General features: G+C 42.1%; 1 protein-coding gene and 1 long non-coding RNA gene across 3 annotated transcripts in view; one reads left to right on the forward strand and one right to left on the reverse strand.

Annotated features, from left to right (window-relative positions):
• Positions 1-12271, forward strand: part of LOC141568477 (uncharacterized) — a 41444-nt gene extending 29173 nt beyond the window's left edge. The window contains exon 7 of the long non-coding RNA XR_012491622.1: positions 12201-12271. This is a non-coding gene — a long non-coding RNA (uncharacterized LOC141568477). The remainder of the gene's footprint in view (positions 1-12200) is intronic.
• The window catches only part of STMN2 (stathmin 2), a 44549-nt gene continuing 35929 nt past the window's right edge, over positions 8636-17255 (reverse strand). For both annotated transcript variants that reach the window (XM_019725595.2, XM_074318586.1), the window contains exon 5: positions 8636-9681. In XM_019725595.2, the coding sequence (XP_019581154.1) occupies positions 9622-9681 (60 nt within the window). In that variant the 3' untranslated portion in view covers positions 8636-9621. The remainder of the gene's footprint in view (positions 9682-17255) is intronic.

Genomic DNA, 17255 nt, shown 5'->3' on the forward strand with positions numbered 1-17255 from the left:
TTTTCTTATAGTTCCTTTCCTCTTGCTGCGGCCAGGGGTGAGTTGAAGACATGACCCAATAGCAATTAAGAATACTCAATATAGAAATACATTGACACTTCTCGTCCCTATCTCTAAAATCAATTGGCTACCATGTTATCTTGATTCTATATCCTAAATAATTCCTTATTTCATCTCTCTCATTAGCTTTTGTCTTCATTACTTGCCTCTAATCTTGTTCTATTCCAAACCATCCTCCGTACAGCAATTACAATAATCTTACCAATACACAAATGAAATTGTCGTAGTTTTCTCTTGATATTTTAAAGGCTTTTTATTGTGTAAAGCTTCCCCTTCCCTTTGCCATCTAGACTCTGCCCTGCTGCTATTCTCAACTCCTACCATCGCTCAACTTTTACTTTGAGCTTTAGCCATTAATGAACCACCATGCCATTTCCTGACTCTGTGCTTTTGCACACTCAGTTCCTTCTACCTAGAAGACCCTTTGACCTTGGAAAACACCTTTAAGACTCTCCTCAGATGTCACCGTTTGGTGATATTTCTTCCAGTTCTCATGCTCATCTTGAGCATTGTCTCCCTCTCTCTCTATATCTATCGTTTAATCTTCAAAGTAAATACACACACACACACACACACACACACACACACACAGTGCCAAAAATGTGTGTACACATTTTAAGAAAGGCAAAAACTATTAAAATTTTAATACTTAATATATACCAATAACAAAAGATGAATCAAAGTCATGTTTGACTTCTGCAATTATAAGAGGTGCTTAAAGTGGTTACCATCAGCATAATTTTAATATAGTTTACTCCGTTCTTAGAATGTGTGTACATTTTTTTGAGATTATATATATAATAATCTCAAAATACATTGAACGTAAGTGATTTTTTTTACAGGTCTGCATTCCCTACCAGACTGAGTTCCTCCTGAGTGGGATTGTGGGTTATTCAGTATCATTTTTGTTTACCAGGATATTCCACCGGTATGTTATAGATAGTCCATTAATCTTCACGGAATAAATTAACAGAATATAAATTATACTCTCTACAACTACAGTGTAAAGTCTGCAAGGGCAAGCACAGTGACTTTTATAGCCACTCTTGCATCTCATTCATATTTAGAACTTAGCAAGTGTTTGACAAATATTTATTGACACTCTGTTGAACTCTGCCACACAGAAGTAGAGTGTGTTTTATATTATTATTAACAAATGTTTTATGAATGTGTGCCATGCTCTCATAATTAGATTTAAGTTCCTTTAGGGTAAGGACTGTATTTTATACACTGCTCTCCCCACAGTGACTCCCGCAGTGCCGTTTAATGAAAGCCCACTGACTGAACAATCAGGTAGCAAAGCCTAGGTTATTTCCTTCCAACTTTTATGACTTTTTATTTGTAGAACAGTATCTGTGCTCTCCCATTAATGGTTCCTAGTGAAGATGTTGCTGAGGCTCCTGGGAACCACCTCCTTTGGGCCAAGCACAGGCTCTAAGCTCTTTATACAGGTCCTGATGTGCTCTGCCAGGAATAACAACTCTAGGTGTCTCAGATAACATACTTGTGAAAGCACCTGGTCATTGACTTTTGCCAGGAAATGGCAGCGCTCCAAGCCCTGTTCATTTGGCTGGCAGAGTGGAGTGAATTCTGGGCAGCCTGTCAAACTTGGGTGGCCATTTTCAGTTCTTCCCCAACCAGCAGAAAGCTCCTCTGTGTTTCCTTATCTGCCAAGCAAAAAATGATAATTGCCTCTCATCTGTCTCAATGAGTTATGATGAGGTGAAACAGGACTGTTCTGTATGAAGGAAGCAGCGGTTGGAAGTGCTTGAACAGCATTAATGCTGAGTAGAAGCCGGAAGATTCCTTCTCACCTGATATTAGTACCTGCTGTGACCTATAGCTGAGTGATGAAAATTATAAATGATTAGGAAGTGGAGATTTGTTCCGTTAGAAAAAGACAATTATAGAGTTATGAATATGAAACACCTTCTACCGTTTTAACACATTTTAATCCAATTACAGTATTTGTCATCATCAAGGATTGTATATTTTATTAGTTACGTAAAAGGAGTGAATAGCATTTGATGTCCAGTTTCTCTGTTTTTTAACAGATGTATCAGACGGGTGCCTCCTGGGCAGAATGATTGCCTTGGTCAAGAGTAGTCTTCACATGTGACCACACACTGCCCTCTGGTGGTTCAGAATAATCTCACAGTCTCTCTTTCCTCTCCTCTCTCCCTCCCCTTGCTCCCCTCCCTCTCCCCTTCTCCCCCCTCCCACCCCTCCCTCACCTCTTCTCTCTCTCCCCTGTCTCTTCTCTTCTCCCCTGTCTCTTCTCCCCTCCCCTTTCCTTTCCCCTCCTTTCCCCTCTCCACTCCCTCCTCTCCCCTCCCCTCCTTCCCTCCCTTTCTCCCCCCTCGTCCATTCTTTCTCTTTCCTCTCTCTCCTTCCTCCCCTCCTCTCTTTTCCTCACCTCACTCTTCTCCCCTCTCCCCTCCCCTCCCTCTATTTTTCCATACACGCACACAACTTCTTTCCCTCCTGTCTTTCGTATTCCACAATGTTATTTATACCATCACATCTGCCATATACACTGTTAGAATTCCATAATAGGCTTACTCATCCAGTTTGATGGTCAAGGAAACATTTATTGAGCACCTACTATGTGCTAGGCATTTGCTACCACTTGAGACAGGAATTTTTGGACACCTTTGTCTTATCTATCCCTTTGCTCTAACAGGGCATGTAGGCCAGTTGACGCCTTTCCCCTTTCTAGGTTTTGGTGAGTATTAGGCAGCAAGCAGCTATTGTATTGAAACTAAAGCAGTGAGTGTCATCCTGAAGGACATAGAAACAAAAAAAAGAAAAAACAATCTTGAAACAAATGCAAGTGGAAACAACATAACAAAACGTATGGAATATAGCAGGAATATATCTTAGAGGCAAGTTTACAGGAAGAAGGGTCTACATGAAGAAAAAAGAAAGATCTCAAATAAACATTGCCAAGACCGATGTCAGGGAGCTTACCCCCTGTGTTTTCTTCTAGGAGTTTTTTGGTTTCAGGTCTTAAGTTGAAGTCTTTATTGGGGTTGCTTTTGTGTATTATGATGTAATTCTTTTGCATGTGCCGTTCAGTTTTCCCAGCACAATTTTGAAGACACTGCTTTCCCCATTTTATAGTCTTGGTTCCTTTGTTGTAAATTAATTGGCCATATGTACGTGGGTTTCTTCAGGGCATTAAAGGGTCTACATGCAGGTAGATAGATTGGTTTTGAGAACAGAGTCAATAACATTTTCTAATGTTTGGCTATAGAGAAAGAGGGGAAATAAAGTTGATTACGGTTTTTGGCTGAGCAGTTTGAAGGATGAAAATGCAAGGACTGGGGAGCAGGATTGGGAGAGAATACTGGGAATTTTGTTGTGGGCATGTTAAGTTGAGGTGCCTGTTATACAAATGTACAAATGGAGATGGTGAGTAGTCAGTTGGCTCTATGAGACTGAAGTTTAGGTGACAAATCTAGAGAGAAAAGTTTGGGAACTGTCAGCATATGGATGATGTTTAAGTTTGGGGCAGTGGAAGCCAAGTGAAGAAAGATATCACGGAGGAGAAAGTCATCAGTTATGTCAAATAATGGGTCAAATAAGATGAGGCCTGAGACTTAACCAGTGGATCTGGCACCGTGGAGATCTCTGGTAACCTGGCAAGACTCATGTAGGCCCAGGAGAATGGGGGTAAAAGCCTTACTGCAGAGGGTTCATGAGAAAAGAGGAGGAGAGTTATGATAGCGAGTGGAGACAATGCTCTAGGAGCTTTGCTGCGAAGTGGAGAAATATGTCAGTAGCTAGAATGGTTTTTAAGATAGAAGAAATAATAGCATGTTTTTATGATGACATTGTAGGAAAAATGTTGAAGGAGGAGGGAGAGGAGAGAATTCCTGGAGCAATATATGAGTTGCTGAGAGAAGATGGCATCTAGAGCAGAAATGGAAGGACCGGCTTTGGATAACTCCTCTGTAGCAATAGACAGGAAGGGAGAACGTACGCGTCAGGGTGGTAGGTGGATGTGTGTGCTGGTGGGAGTCTGTGGATATTAGATTCGAATGACTTCATTGCTTAGTGAAGGAGGAAGGAGAGTCATCAGCTGAGTGTGAGGATAGGGGAGGGGATGTTAGACATTTGAGGAGGTTTAAGAGAGTATGAGACTGAAACTAGAGAAATAAGGTGTGATTGCCGGGAAATAGTAAGGGCTCACTTGACGTTCATATTCATGATTTTAACGGAAGACCCTTCAGAATAGCTGTGTGATTTCTACAGCTGTGTTCATCTGCATGGGTACAGGCATGGACTAGACGTGGTGTTTGTTTAGCTGGGGTTATCTGTTTGGCCAACTGAGAGCAACCCATTAAAGAGGGAGTTGCAGGGATACGGAGAGAGAACTTGTAGTATTGCCCATGGACAATAAGCTGGTAAGGGGGGAAGTGAGGATTCAGGAGGGACAGGACATGAAAAGGCACTGTCCAGAGATTCCCTGGAGTCCCACTGTGGTTGAAGGATAGGGGTCCAGGTAGGAAAGGGGTTCGGCTGGAAGGACAGGAGCTGGTGGTCCTCGAGTGGGATGCATGGCATGGAGATAGTGGAGGGATTGTGATTATGGGTAATGGTGAGATCCAGGGAATAACCATGAGAATGAGTGATGGAGAGAAAGTGGAGGAGCAAGGGCACTAGAGGAGGCAAGGTCAGGGGACTCGATAAGATGACGAATGCGTCATCTATGTGGATGTTAAAGTGGCCAATCATTAGGGCAGAAATAGAGCTGACGAGAGTAACAGTGACTGGTGACCTCAGGGCTGGCAGTAAACACCAACAATGGAGAGAAGAGGTTGAATGAGACCCAAGAGTGAGTGTTTCAGGGAAGAGGTAGACTGATCTGGAAGTGGCCAGCAAGAGCAAGGTAGCTACTTAGCACATCTCCTTGAGAAGCTTGCAGGGCAAGCAGTGTCCACTGGGGAGAGAGGGGTTCCCACTGGGAAAGACCCAGAGGGAATTAAGGGGACAGTGCACACACCATATTCAGGAGGGAAATGCTAATTTATTTGTTACCAACCCAAAGAACTGCTGGTGCCATACTTGCTCCTTTCTGAAGTTGGTTTAGTTCAGCTAGACTCCATGTGGCACAGTGGGAGGCAGGCTTGCAAGCGGAATTAGCAGCCCAGGTGGTGTGATCAGCTGGGACGTGTTTGTGTATGTGTGTGTGTGGAACACTTCCTAAATCCTGGGGATTCAACAATAAGTGAGAGGCTACCTTAGAGGGCCTTATGGTTAAGTGATTATACAGTGTGATATATGTTAATAATTATTGAATCTTTGCTACGCACCAGGTGCTGTGTGAGGATCTTTTATATAAGCTCATTTAATCTTCTCAGACATTATATTAATCATCTCATAACAACGTTGTGTTGCAAACCATTTCAAGCCGCGGTTGGCTCATGACAACACATGTTCCCATTTCTTGCATGTCTTCTGTTCTGTTCCAGGCTGTCAGGCAGCGGGGCTCAGCTCCAGGCTTTTCACTGGGGTCAGGTCAGCTCATGTGTCTCCACTTTTCCCTTGTTACAGCAGCTTCTGTGTGACACGTTCTCATGGGAGAGTATAGGAGTGAAGGCTGGCAAGTCTCTGCACATTTAAAGCCTTCCCTTATGTCACATCCATTGTCATTCCATTGGTTCAAGTATGACGCATGGCCAGGTCCAGCCTCAGTGGGGCAGGGAAATACACTCTGCCTCCTCTCCTGGGAGGTACTGCAGAGTCACATGGCAAAGGGTAAGGATGCAGGGGGACAGTGAACAGGGGAGAACACTGATTCAATAAACCATAGACGTTTACTATTATGTCACCCCCAACTTGCAGGTGAGGACATTTAAGGAAGAGAAGCGACACGCCCAGGCTCAGAGAGCTGAGAACTCTCTACCCTGCAGAGCCCAGGCCCTTGGCCACTACACTGTTTTATGCAGGCTGCTCTGGGAGCACATGCGAGAGGTGGCTTACCAGCCACGGGGGGTGGGAAGAGTTCAGGGAGGCTCTTGGCGAAGGGAGCACCTCAGCAGTATTGACCGGACTGAGAGCTTCTGTTTGGTTTAGCAGCAAAGCGGCCGTTGGTGCTGGTGGGAGTAGTTCCACCAGAGAGGTGAGAGCAGGAAGCAGATAGTGGTAGGTTAATGGTGCATAGGAGGTGAAGGATGAGAAACAACTTCTAGAAGCTTGACTGAAATAGATGGGAAAAAATAGGACAATGGGATTGGAATATGACAAACGATAGCTTTTTTTTCCCCTTCCAAGACCTGAGTGCTTCATACTAACCTGAAGGGTAGTAGAATGGCCTTGTTGTTGGATTTAGATGTAAACGTCTAGAAGTTGTTGACAAAAGCATGCCCGAGAAGCTTTTGTTTAGTTTTTTGGTATCTTACCCTTCAAAAAATATGCCTGTGACTACAGTTACCATCGAAGTAAGTCAATGAAGAAATTCCTTTTGCCTTGTAGTATCTGAGATAAATAGTTCAGTTGGTTAGATCTGGCGTCCCTCCCAATATCATGGCTTTCAGTGGTTTCTTTGGCATTTAGAGCTCAAATTTATTGAAAATATGTAACCACCTGAAAGTTCGAAACATTCCAGGTGCTTTCTTTTGACTCTTATTTTCCTGCAAAGTGTACTTCTTCATTTTTGTCTTGGTGGATTCCTTTGTGTTCCACTCCCACTGTTTTGAGTAAGACGGAATGAGTTTCTTTTCATGACTGCCACCAATGCAGTGCACCTGTCGCCGTCACCAGGAATCCATACACCTGGATGATTTCAGTTTGAAGTGGGGCTTCTTGCGTGAGGCTGCAGACAAGAAATGCACACGTTCAGGCTTCCACAGAGACCGCAGGGATCAGAAAGTCTGGTGGGGGGCGGTGTTCCTCAGTCTGTTTTTAACGAGTCCTCTAGGTGACTGAAGCACGCTAACATTTGGGGACCACTGGACGTAACCCATCCCTATCAGGGTGCTGAGATTTGGGGATGGTCTGCTGATGAGCTGCTAACAAGGAGAGAAATCACGAGAAGGGGGTGCTGTGACCTGGAGCAAAGTCACTCACGCCCCTCTGGGCCTTTGACACTTGGCAGTCGGACTGGCTGCAGTGCCAAGGTAGGGACCCACAATGTCGTGAGAAGCAGTTGTCAGCTGTTTCTAACATTTCAGAAAGCTTCATGGAGATGGCAGGTTTCCCCCAATAGGCTGCAAGGACTGGCCAGAACACCCAGTTTTTTAGTTCTGGGCCAGAATAAGCAACTCGACTGTGAGCTGCTCGAGCATTCATTGTCATGTTTCCAGGGCTTCATCAGCAGGGTCTGGCTCCGTGGGAGCTCTTCAAGTAATGTTTTCCAAACTAAGTCACGTAAAAAGCAGCGTGAAAATGCAGTTTACTTTGTGCCAGAAGCTCTGATGGACTTTGCAGAGGAAGATCAGGAGCTTGTGTTTCTAAGCGCGTTATCTACTGTTACAGCAAGTGTTGGATTCCCACAAAGGGTATTCACGATAGAGACCAGGTGGCCTCAGCCTTGGGCTTGGCGTGGCAGCGCCTCTGGCCAGTAGCCCAGCGTATTTATTCGCAAGTCAGTGCGGTTTCAGTTATCTGTGATTCTCTGCTAAGACTGGCCGTGCTTCCTTTGGCCCTGGAGGCCCCATCTGGCTCATGGTGAGACCCTGCTGTGTCCACGTGAGCAGGGTCTGCTGACAGTGCCAAATTCAGGAGGATGGGGGGGGGGCGTGGGGGGGCAGGGGGGTGCACATTTTAACAGGCTGGGGAGGGGAGAGCGTGAGGTGGGGCCAGAACCTCCCCAGTGCTGTGAAAGGGCCTCTCTGCTTCCTCAGGATGCTCAGTCTGAGCCTGTGGTATCTCCTTCAGTCCTGAATGCTTTTGAGGGCAACAGATTGAGGACTCCTGCTGTGTTGGCCTGACAGAGGGGGAGAGAGGAAAGAGGCTGCCTGCTGTTCCAGAAGGGAAGTGAATCAGCAGCGACCTGGTTTCCTTCAAACGCTGATTATTGTCTCTGTGCTTAGTTTTTTAAAAAGTTGAACTGTATTTATGAGAATTTGTGTTTCTTTTTTTGTTTTTTAATAAGGGTTTATTTGAGCCAAACTGACAGCATATGCTGGGGAGCAAGATCTCAAATGTTCTAGTGCCTCTTTGCTTCTGAGATTGGGAATCCACTGGCCATTTCAAAACCTGAACTCCGGGGCCAGACACGTGAAGGGGCGAGAGAACAGACCAAACCTTTGTTAGTTCACAGAACTCCAATTCTTTATTAATCACAGCTTGCTCACAATGACATACAGGAAATTAGCACTAATGAAGAGTAAATATGCAGGCAGCAACCTTCAGGAGTTGGGAGTTGGGGGAGAAACAACTTCAAAACTGTGATTGGTACTTACGGTGGGTATCTGGTGATTCTTAGTTGGTACAAATGCCCTGCCTACCCCCCTTAACTGTGTCAGCCCTCACAGATGGAGTGATTGTTTTCTTTTCAAAAGGCAGGATTGCCTCACACTGGGGAAGAAAGACCAGCTTGAGGGAAAGTCCGCAGTGTTTTTGATTGTGTGTGTGTATGTGTGTGTGTGTGTGTTTTAATGCAACAACCAGCTCACAGTTTCCAAGTGAAAAAGTATTCAGTAGCATCATGTACTTGTACTATAGGTAAGAGCTTAAAATGAACATCATCAATCATGGCACCCACAAATAAGCCACCTGACACATTAATTCATTCCATCAAAAGAACTTAAACTAGAGAATTAAGCCCACTTCATGAAGAGTGATTTCATGGCTGCTTGAATTGTTTAAAAGGTAGCACTTTTAAAAGGTTTGGTTTTTTGCTTCTACCCAGATTGATCTCAGGTCTGTCCTGTCACTCGTCCCTTTCTAAAGCCAAAGCACATTTGTGGCACATAATCCCTTGGGAGCAGAAGGCAGTGCTATGATTGGTGGATTTTCTTAGCCCGGTTTTGTTGTTTCTAGGTAGTAAGTAGGTTATGAGCGAACAAATGTGGAGGTTGGTATGGAGTCCTAACGCCTGTGATCTAGGGATGGTCTTGGTCAAGTTCAGCGATGACAGCTGTCTAGGTCATTAGGCAATGGTGGATTTCTAGCACCATAGACTGTCTACGGACCTCGTTTTTCTGTTGGAATGAAAACGGCAGGGAAGGTCATCAGACGTGGGGAGCTTCGAAAAGAGCAGACCTAGCCAATTCATTTGAGTGGAAAGACACAACATCAAAAGCCTGTTACAGGACATGTAAGATTATGAAATAACTTGCATAATGCAATACTTGTATTTTTTAACAAAAATGTAAGTATTTACAAAATAAGATCCAAGGTATTTTTTAAACATCAAGCAAAACATTCTGCAAAGAGACCGCATTGATTTTTTTTTATTTTTATTTTTATTTCTGTTTTGTGTGTGTGTGTGTTTTATAGTGAGTTCTTTTTAAACCATGTCATACATTTCCCATACTGATACCGCGTGATCCATGATAATATAGGCAGGGGGATTTACTAGAGGTGGGGCGCGCCGTACCCGCCATCGCTTTAGCCAGACAGTTCCACCTGGAGTTCCTTGTTCCTGCGGACCTCCGCGGCGTGCCTCTCCTGAAAAACACCAAGGGGCCAAGAGATGTCAGATCCTTGCCAATGGGTCCCCAGGGAACCAGCAGGGCCTGCTCACACCTCTGCATTCTGTGTGCTTGATTGGAAGTAACCCAGTTTGATACCTACCTTTAGGAAATTCTCTCATTTCCCAAGAAAGGAAAACATGGGCCCAGTACATGTCACATTACAGAGCATCTTACAAGATCTTTAAGAAACAAACACTGTATTTGACTGAAACTGTGACCAAAAGGTCATATGAATAAGAGAATTTTGAATGATTACGACCACTGTCTAAATCCAGAGGATAACAACAAAAGGTCATCTTGTTTTCCCTCTCATTGGTGGTTGTCCTTTCCCTTAAGATCTTAAGGGTTTTATAACTGTCAGTGAACACTCTGGGAGCATTAGAGGCAGGATGAAGATTTTTTGTATGCTTCCTAAACTTTTTAATTAAAAAATTTTTTTTAAATTTATTTTTCTTTATATATTTTACTTAAAAATTATGTGATTTTTTATTTTGTTTTTCCATTACAGTTGACATTCAATATTATGTTAGATTCGGGTGTACAGCAGAGGGGTTAGACACTTATATACCTTACCAAGTGGTCCCCCTGAAAAGCCTAGTACCCACTGTATGCTTCCCAAACTCTTCACCTGTGAATTCAAGCCTTTCAAAGCTTGAGTCCAAATGACCTTCCCAGTCTTCACCACCACCTTCTGCTACACATACTTGATGCTTCAGTTTAGCGGAATGGTCTTTTCCTGTAGTTGTCAATGCTTAAGATTCCTAGTCTTCTGCCTCCATTTGGTCAGGATTGCAAACTCACTCTTTAGGCCCTGGTGGCAGCGGTCCCTTTCTCCATGATGATTTTCATAAGACTGCAAGCTAAGAGGAATCTCACTGTCCATTTGCTCACCTGAGGAGCTCTTTCCTTTTGTGTGGGAGTGATTTTGTTCTAACTTGTAGTGTGGGCATTTCTGTTCTGTCTCTTCTGCTCGGTTAGCAGATGCTTATATTTGAGCTTACCCCGGGCCAGGACTATTTTCTCGTTGATCTACGTAGAGGGCACCCCAGAGTGTTTTGCAAATGGCATGTGACAGGGGGTACTTATGTACGTGGGAACCAAGCTCTAAAGCAGGTTTGGGAACCGAACTTCCTGAGGAGCCAGTATTTTTTCATGCCCTGTTTGCACTGGATGATTATAAGCACATTATTTGCCTTGCATATCACAGGTGCTAAATAAATGCTTGTTAAATTAAACCTTTAAAATGGTAATTATTATTAGTCTTATTTTTCTGCGTAGGATATTGTTCATATTGTTATTTTTACCCCCAGTAGCTCTAGAAATTTCTTGTGGCTCTACAGATTCCTTTTGTTCAGGGGCAATGACCTTGACCAGCTATAAAGTAAATCTTGATAAATTCTATTACTCTCTAGGCGTCTCTGCTTACAGCATTCTTTATTAAGCACTTACTGTGTACCAGGTCTGCATGAATATGGATTTTATCTGTATTAATTCCCTTGATTCTCACAAATAATTTTAAGTAGGGGCTCTAGTATAGTTCCCATTTTACAGATGAAGAAACTGAGGCACAGAAAGGTTAAGGAATCAACCCAGGAGCACCTAACTAAGAAGTGGCAGAGCTGGGATTCAGACCCAGGGAGCCTGGCTCAACAGCTCATGCTCTGAGCTATGACACAACCTCAACCTTAGTGTGAAGAGGCAGTTTTACCGTCGTGTGAAAAGGTGTGTCTCTTCAAATATAGGTTCTGGAAGAAAAAGGCATATGCCACACTGAACTTCCTTCAAAGATACAGATTAGAGTAAGCAGGAAGTTGACGAGAGAAGGAGTTTAAAAGCAGTTTTATATAATTGGTTTCAGTGAGCTTTTTGTGTATATTCAAAAGCCATGACGAGAAGGGGAAATAGGCATGTATAGGGATCACGTCCTGTTTGGAACTGTCACAGGGAGGTTGGCATGGATGCAGGTCACGCTCCCTTCCTTTTGTTCTGCTATTATGAGGAAAAAGATGTAGCAAAATCTTCTTCTCATGCAGAAAGAAAATTAGTGAGAGCTGAGCTCTGAGGAAAATTGAGAAAAAGCCCAGACCATCACTATGCTAGAAAAAGCCAGAGCCTCAAGTCTAAAGATTCATGTAAACTGAATTTTATAATATAATAGGAAACATCATTAGTGCTATTAGGCTCCTTGGAGTACTCTTCTTATTAAACTAAAAATTAGCCGTAAAGAAATGGATTTTGCCATAGGAAAGAGCAAATATAATCTGTGAGCTTGAGATAACATGAAAAAAAGGAAATTTAAATAAATTCTTAGTTTCTAGGAAAAGTGTTGTTTGTTTTCAGGTATTTTAGTCAATCTATTTGAAAACTTTACATTCAATTAATCAAATATATACTCATGAAATTATAACGTCACTTTATATAAAAATGTGGGACAATCGAAGGCAGACATGCAGGAGACATGTGATTTTCAACATAGTCTGTTTTTCTTATCAGCAAACCGTCTACAATTATCAGAAGACCTTGAGTGCAGAGATTTACTGAAGCAGCTGCAATACTCTAAGTTCATCAAGAAGGTAAGGCTCTTTTCTGATAATATTCATTTCATTACTGAGTTTCTAATATTTGCCAGGCACTGTCAGGCCTTCTGGACTAGACAGACCCCCACGGATCTAAATTTGCAATGCTCTCTGCAGTTGACCCTTTTCCTCCCATCAGCAGAATGGAAGTGTAATAAATACTGTTTTAGCATTCATGCCACTATTCCTTTGGCATGCACAAATGCATAAAACATGGTTTTAGGAAAAATTCTGATTCTCTAAAAAAATGTGATTAGGATTTCTGTACAGGGTGCCAAGAAATGGGCGGTCTTTTTGTTTTCTTGACCCTTAGCCTAAGTATCCAACGTAAGCAAGAGTGTGAACTATTAATAGATGACTTAGGGGGTCATTCCCATCTTGCATTTGAACAGGTTCATTAGATGTGAAATGGGGATAATGACAGCATCTCCTTTCAGGGTTGTTCTTTGGGTAAATGCGATGATGGTACGTGCCAAGTGGCTGGCCTGTAATGAGCTATCAGTCCAGGCTGGGTGGAATGCCATTTTCCTTTCATTATTCACTGATCAGACACGTTCAATAGTAAATAGTTACATAAATGGCATTTGTGAATCGGAATAACAAGAAAACAAAAGTCAGATGAGAAAAAAAAGAAAGGCTACAATAGATGGAAACTGATAATGGTTGAAATCTATGTCTGAAGAGTTATGTATCATCAAAGTCATCTTCTAAGTTAAGAATCACAGAATCTTATTCCCTTAAGAAAAAAAGATTTTTTTTCTTTTTTAATAATTTGAAGGTACATATTATGTGATACTATTATCTTAAAATAATGGCTTTAAGGTTTTCACCTGACCTTTCCTACATTGTTAGAGGTGACATGATCAATTTCACGGAAATAGTTTCTCATTTCCTAAGTACAGTACTTCGTGGGCGGAAGGGCTAAGGAGTTGTGAAGGCTGTCTGTTTTCTGCTTTTCTTCCTCTGAAAGTGCCTCTGCTATTTGTTACAATATTATGGGCTGGGCAGTCTTGGCATTGGTGAGTAGGTGATGCAGGAGAGTTATAAAAGCAAGATGTGACTCAATCAGGAGGAAATGGACAATTCAGCAAGGTTCAGTAGAAGTCCTCTTAAATGACCTGCTAGGTTAATTAACATTCCCATTCCCTCCATCCACCTTTCTGTCTGAGCTCCTAAATGTTGACTTGCTTGAGGCTAGCAGTCTTTTATCTAGTATTTCCACATACAGAGGATGCCAAAAAATGTATACACATTTTAAGAAAGGATATGACTATTAAAATTGTAATAATATATACCGATAACGAAAGATGACTACAAGTCACGTTTGACTTCTGCAATTACAAGAGGTGCTCAAAGTGGTTACCATCAGCATCCAGACACTTCTGATTATGGCGAACTACTGCTTGAGCAACGTTGACCAAAGTGTCCACTTGTATACATATTTTTGGTACCCCCGGTATTTGTCCCTTCTCTGGTTGAACCATATGCTTGATCACAGCCAATGAGATTTCCAAAGCTGTTCAGCTAGCTTCATTTGAAAATTTATTTCATTGAATAATATTACAGTATGAAAAACTGTGAGGAGAGAGAGAATGCTTTGGAAACACTTGAGAAAGTGAAGTATTACTAGCTATTGGGTGGATCAACTATAAAAGTTAGGGGAAAGTTGTAAAAATTGTACATCAAATTATTTTGCAGATGTCTTTAGTCCTCACTCCACTTTAAAGAAATTGAAACTGTAAATCATAGCTGATGTGATATAGGTGTGGATCATGCAAGAAAAAAAAAAAGACACGGAACCCCAATTTATTGATTCACTTCTCAAAAACGTCCTGGCCTACAACAAAAGATTGAAATTGAATGTATGCTTAAATGTTTACTGTTAAAAGTTTATGTGTAATGAATGTGTGTGTTATGGTTAAGATGATTATACCTGCTTTAACTGATTTTTCAAAATTAACTACTCATTACAGTTCCCGGTTGGTCGGGTCTGGTAAGATAGCTGCTACTACTCAGGGTTCCTGATGGGTCAGGTGGTGACTTTCCTGCAGGATACTTACTATCTGGTGCTTCAGGGGAGGAAGAACGTGTCTTTAATCGTTCCCACTGCATCTCTCTTATTTCTGTTTCTTGTACTATTCCAAGAATAAGAGCATTTTTAACTTCACCAGTGTATCAGTCATAATTGACAGACTACGATTTTGAGTCCTGGGTATGACGATTCATGTCACACAATGTGAGTGACACTCAATGTGAATGACATAACTAGATCAGCCTAATGCAGGGCTTTGTGGCACAGGCATGCCTTCTCCCACGCACTCTCCATACTTGATTATTTTCTATATAATAAGCTGGAATATTGAGATACGGTACTATGGAAAACAGGAATTAAAATAGAAAAAAAAGAGTGTAACATTCTTTGAAAGAAGAAAGAGCACTTTCATGGAACAAAGATAAAAAATATTTAAATGTAATTTATGACAACATAGCATAGCATATTTAAAAAGCCTTTATCTCAGTGTTCTCAACTCCGGCTTATTATTAGCACCTACTGGTAAACTTTAAAAGTAATGCTGATCACTGGGTCCCACAACAGACAATTAACTCAGAATCTCGTAAAGAGCTCTCCTGTAGATTAAGTGCAAATGGGATTGCTTTTGGTTTAGGCTTGCAGTTTTAGCTCTAGGCTTCGTGCTAACATGGCTTGGAGTCCAGGAGTTTTCTGGAATTGATCAGTGAATGACATCGAAAACCCCATCATGAGTTCTGCGTGAGGATATGCTCCGCTCAAATGCTCAATTGTGAATTGAGGCCCTGGACTGAGGGCTGGACGGCAGGCAGATTGTTGCAGAAGCTCACGAGGAATTTTGTGACCTCTCTTGGCTGACTGACAGGACTGCGAGGGCTGTCCCCGTGGTGGGCACAGAGTGTGTTAGCCCTGATGTGGATTTATTGTTACAGTATTCGCTGTCTGTATTGGCCACATCACGTGCTGTCTTATTCTCTGGTGTTTGGTGCTAGGTTATTTATTGCTGGATTTTATATTGTCTGCATGGAGAAAGAGACGGTTGTTAAATAATTTTTTTTTATTTTTAATATTGGTAATTAAAAAAAAATTTTATTCATTTGAGTGTGTTTTTCCAGGACTCATCAATTCCAAGTCAAGTAGTTGCTTCAATCTAGTTGTAGAGGGTGCAGCTCACAGTGGCCCATGTGGGGATCGAACCGACAGCCTTGTTGTTAAGAGCACCGCTCTCTAACCAACTGAGCTAACCGGCCGCCCCAAATACTTTTTGATATTATATCCCTTTTCTGTGTTTCTAAGTACATTATGGGACTGAATAAATATTCATTAAATGATTAATTCATTAACAGGTGTGATTTCAGTAGTAATCGTCTTTTCCTATGGCAGATTTCAGAATAGCTTCTGTTACCTTGGGAGTTTCATGCATTTTCAGCCTTGCTATTACTATTGATCCTCTTTTTCATTTCTAATTTCATTGCAGTAACTTCATTCAATGAAAAGGCTAGATATTGGTCATAATAAAAAACTTTGTCTTATTTTAGAGAAAAGCAAAGTAAGTAGTTTTAGTACACACTCATACACCAATATGTAAACAAAAAATTGTACCAAATCTACAACGTATTTAAAATACATCAACTGGAAGAAAATTTGGTGTTCCCTGAGGAGTACCTCCCCTTTACTGAGAAGATAGTAGATCTTGGCTGACACTGGTCAAAGATCCTACTAGATTTGAAAGGCATCTCTTTAGCTATGGAATGCCAGGGAAACTAGGGTCCTAAAATGATCTGGGCTGCGTGTTTAGCATGGGATAGAATACTATCTTCTGAGGACTTAGGTCAGCATAAGCTATAAACCACTAGTTCTTAAACCTGGCTGAATACTGGAAGATCTGGAGAGTTTAAGAAAAATACGGATGACTGGGTTCCACCCCTGGAGACTCTGCAGCTTGATTTCAGGAATATCGAACATGCTATAGGTGGATTATTTCCAGGACAAATTGTATGTATGTATGTATGTATGTATGTATGCATGCATATATGTACGTGTTGGGGGAGGAGACTAAGTCTTCGTGAGATTGCGGGAGAGCGCAAAACGGAGCTGGGCAGCAGGTAGGTAAAGATAAATACACAGAGAAAAATAAGTTGCCTATTAAAATCTAACACTGGAAATGCTAGTTAAAATATGCAAATTTTATAAACTATTTTATAATTGAAAGCAATTGTGTATGTGTGTAATTTCAAAAATATTAACGCTTTTGAAATTGCCAGTGATAAAGATCATACACTGGACACTAAAGGTCTGAGAATCCTGCATTGATATCAACGTGTCCCATTCCTAGCAATGCCACGTGATTTTTTTTTTTTTTTTTTTTTTTATGGCTGAGATAAAGGTCAAGCCACAATTATCCTGTATAGAACGCTCAGTGGCTCTCTGCTGTCCATGGTACCAGCACCCCTCAGCAGGCATCTCCTCAGCTGTGTGGAAAAATGCCATGTGGGGCAAATGGAGGAAGACTGGTCAAGGTCATGGGCATACATTTCAGTCAGTGGAACTGTGCTCTCCTGCATCTCAGCCCAGCACTTGCTGTGGTACCGCCATATGTAACCTGCAGAGCTGAATTCTGGTGCCTCCTCAAGTGCTGGCCCGACCCACAGTGACACAGTTCTGAGTATGGAAGCACTAGCGTATATAAGTAAACTGAGTCTCAACTTTGAAGTTTTGACCGAGCCATTCAGTGGCTGTTCTGCCCAGGGCACCAGTACTTCTCCCCTCGCCTCCGAGAACCTCTCTGTCTGCTGCCGCGTCAGAGCCCACATGCCCACGCCCAGCAAAGCTTTCAGAAGTTCCTTAAGAGGGCAGGTGCCCATGAAAATCTCCAGGAAATGAAATGTATAGATGCATTTAGGTCTTCTGTCTGATTTCCTGTGGTTCTGGCCTGATATTTGT

Source organism: Rhinolophus sinicus, linkage group LG14, assembly GCF_036562045.2.
Source record: "Rhinolophus sinicus isolate RSC01 linkage group LG14, ASM3656204v1, whole genome shotgun sequence".
NCBI lineage: Eukaryota > Metazoa > Chordata > Mammalia > Chiroptera > Rhinolophidae > Rhinolophus > Rhinolophus sinicus.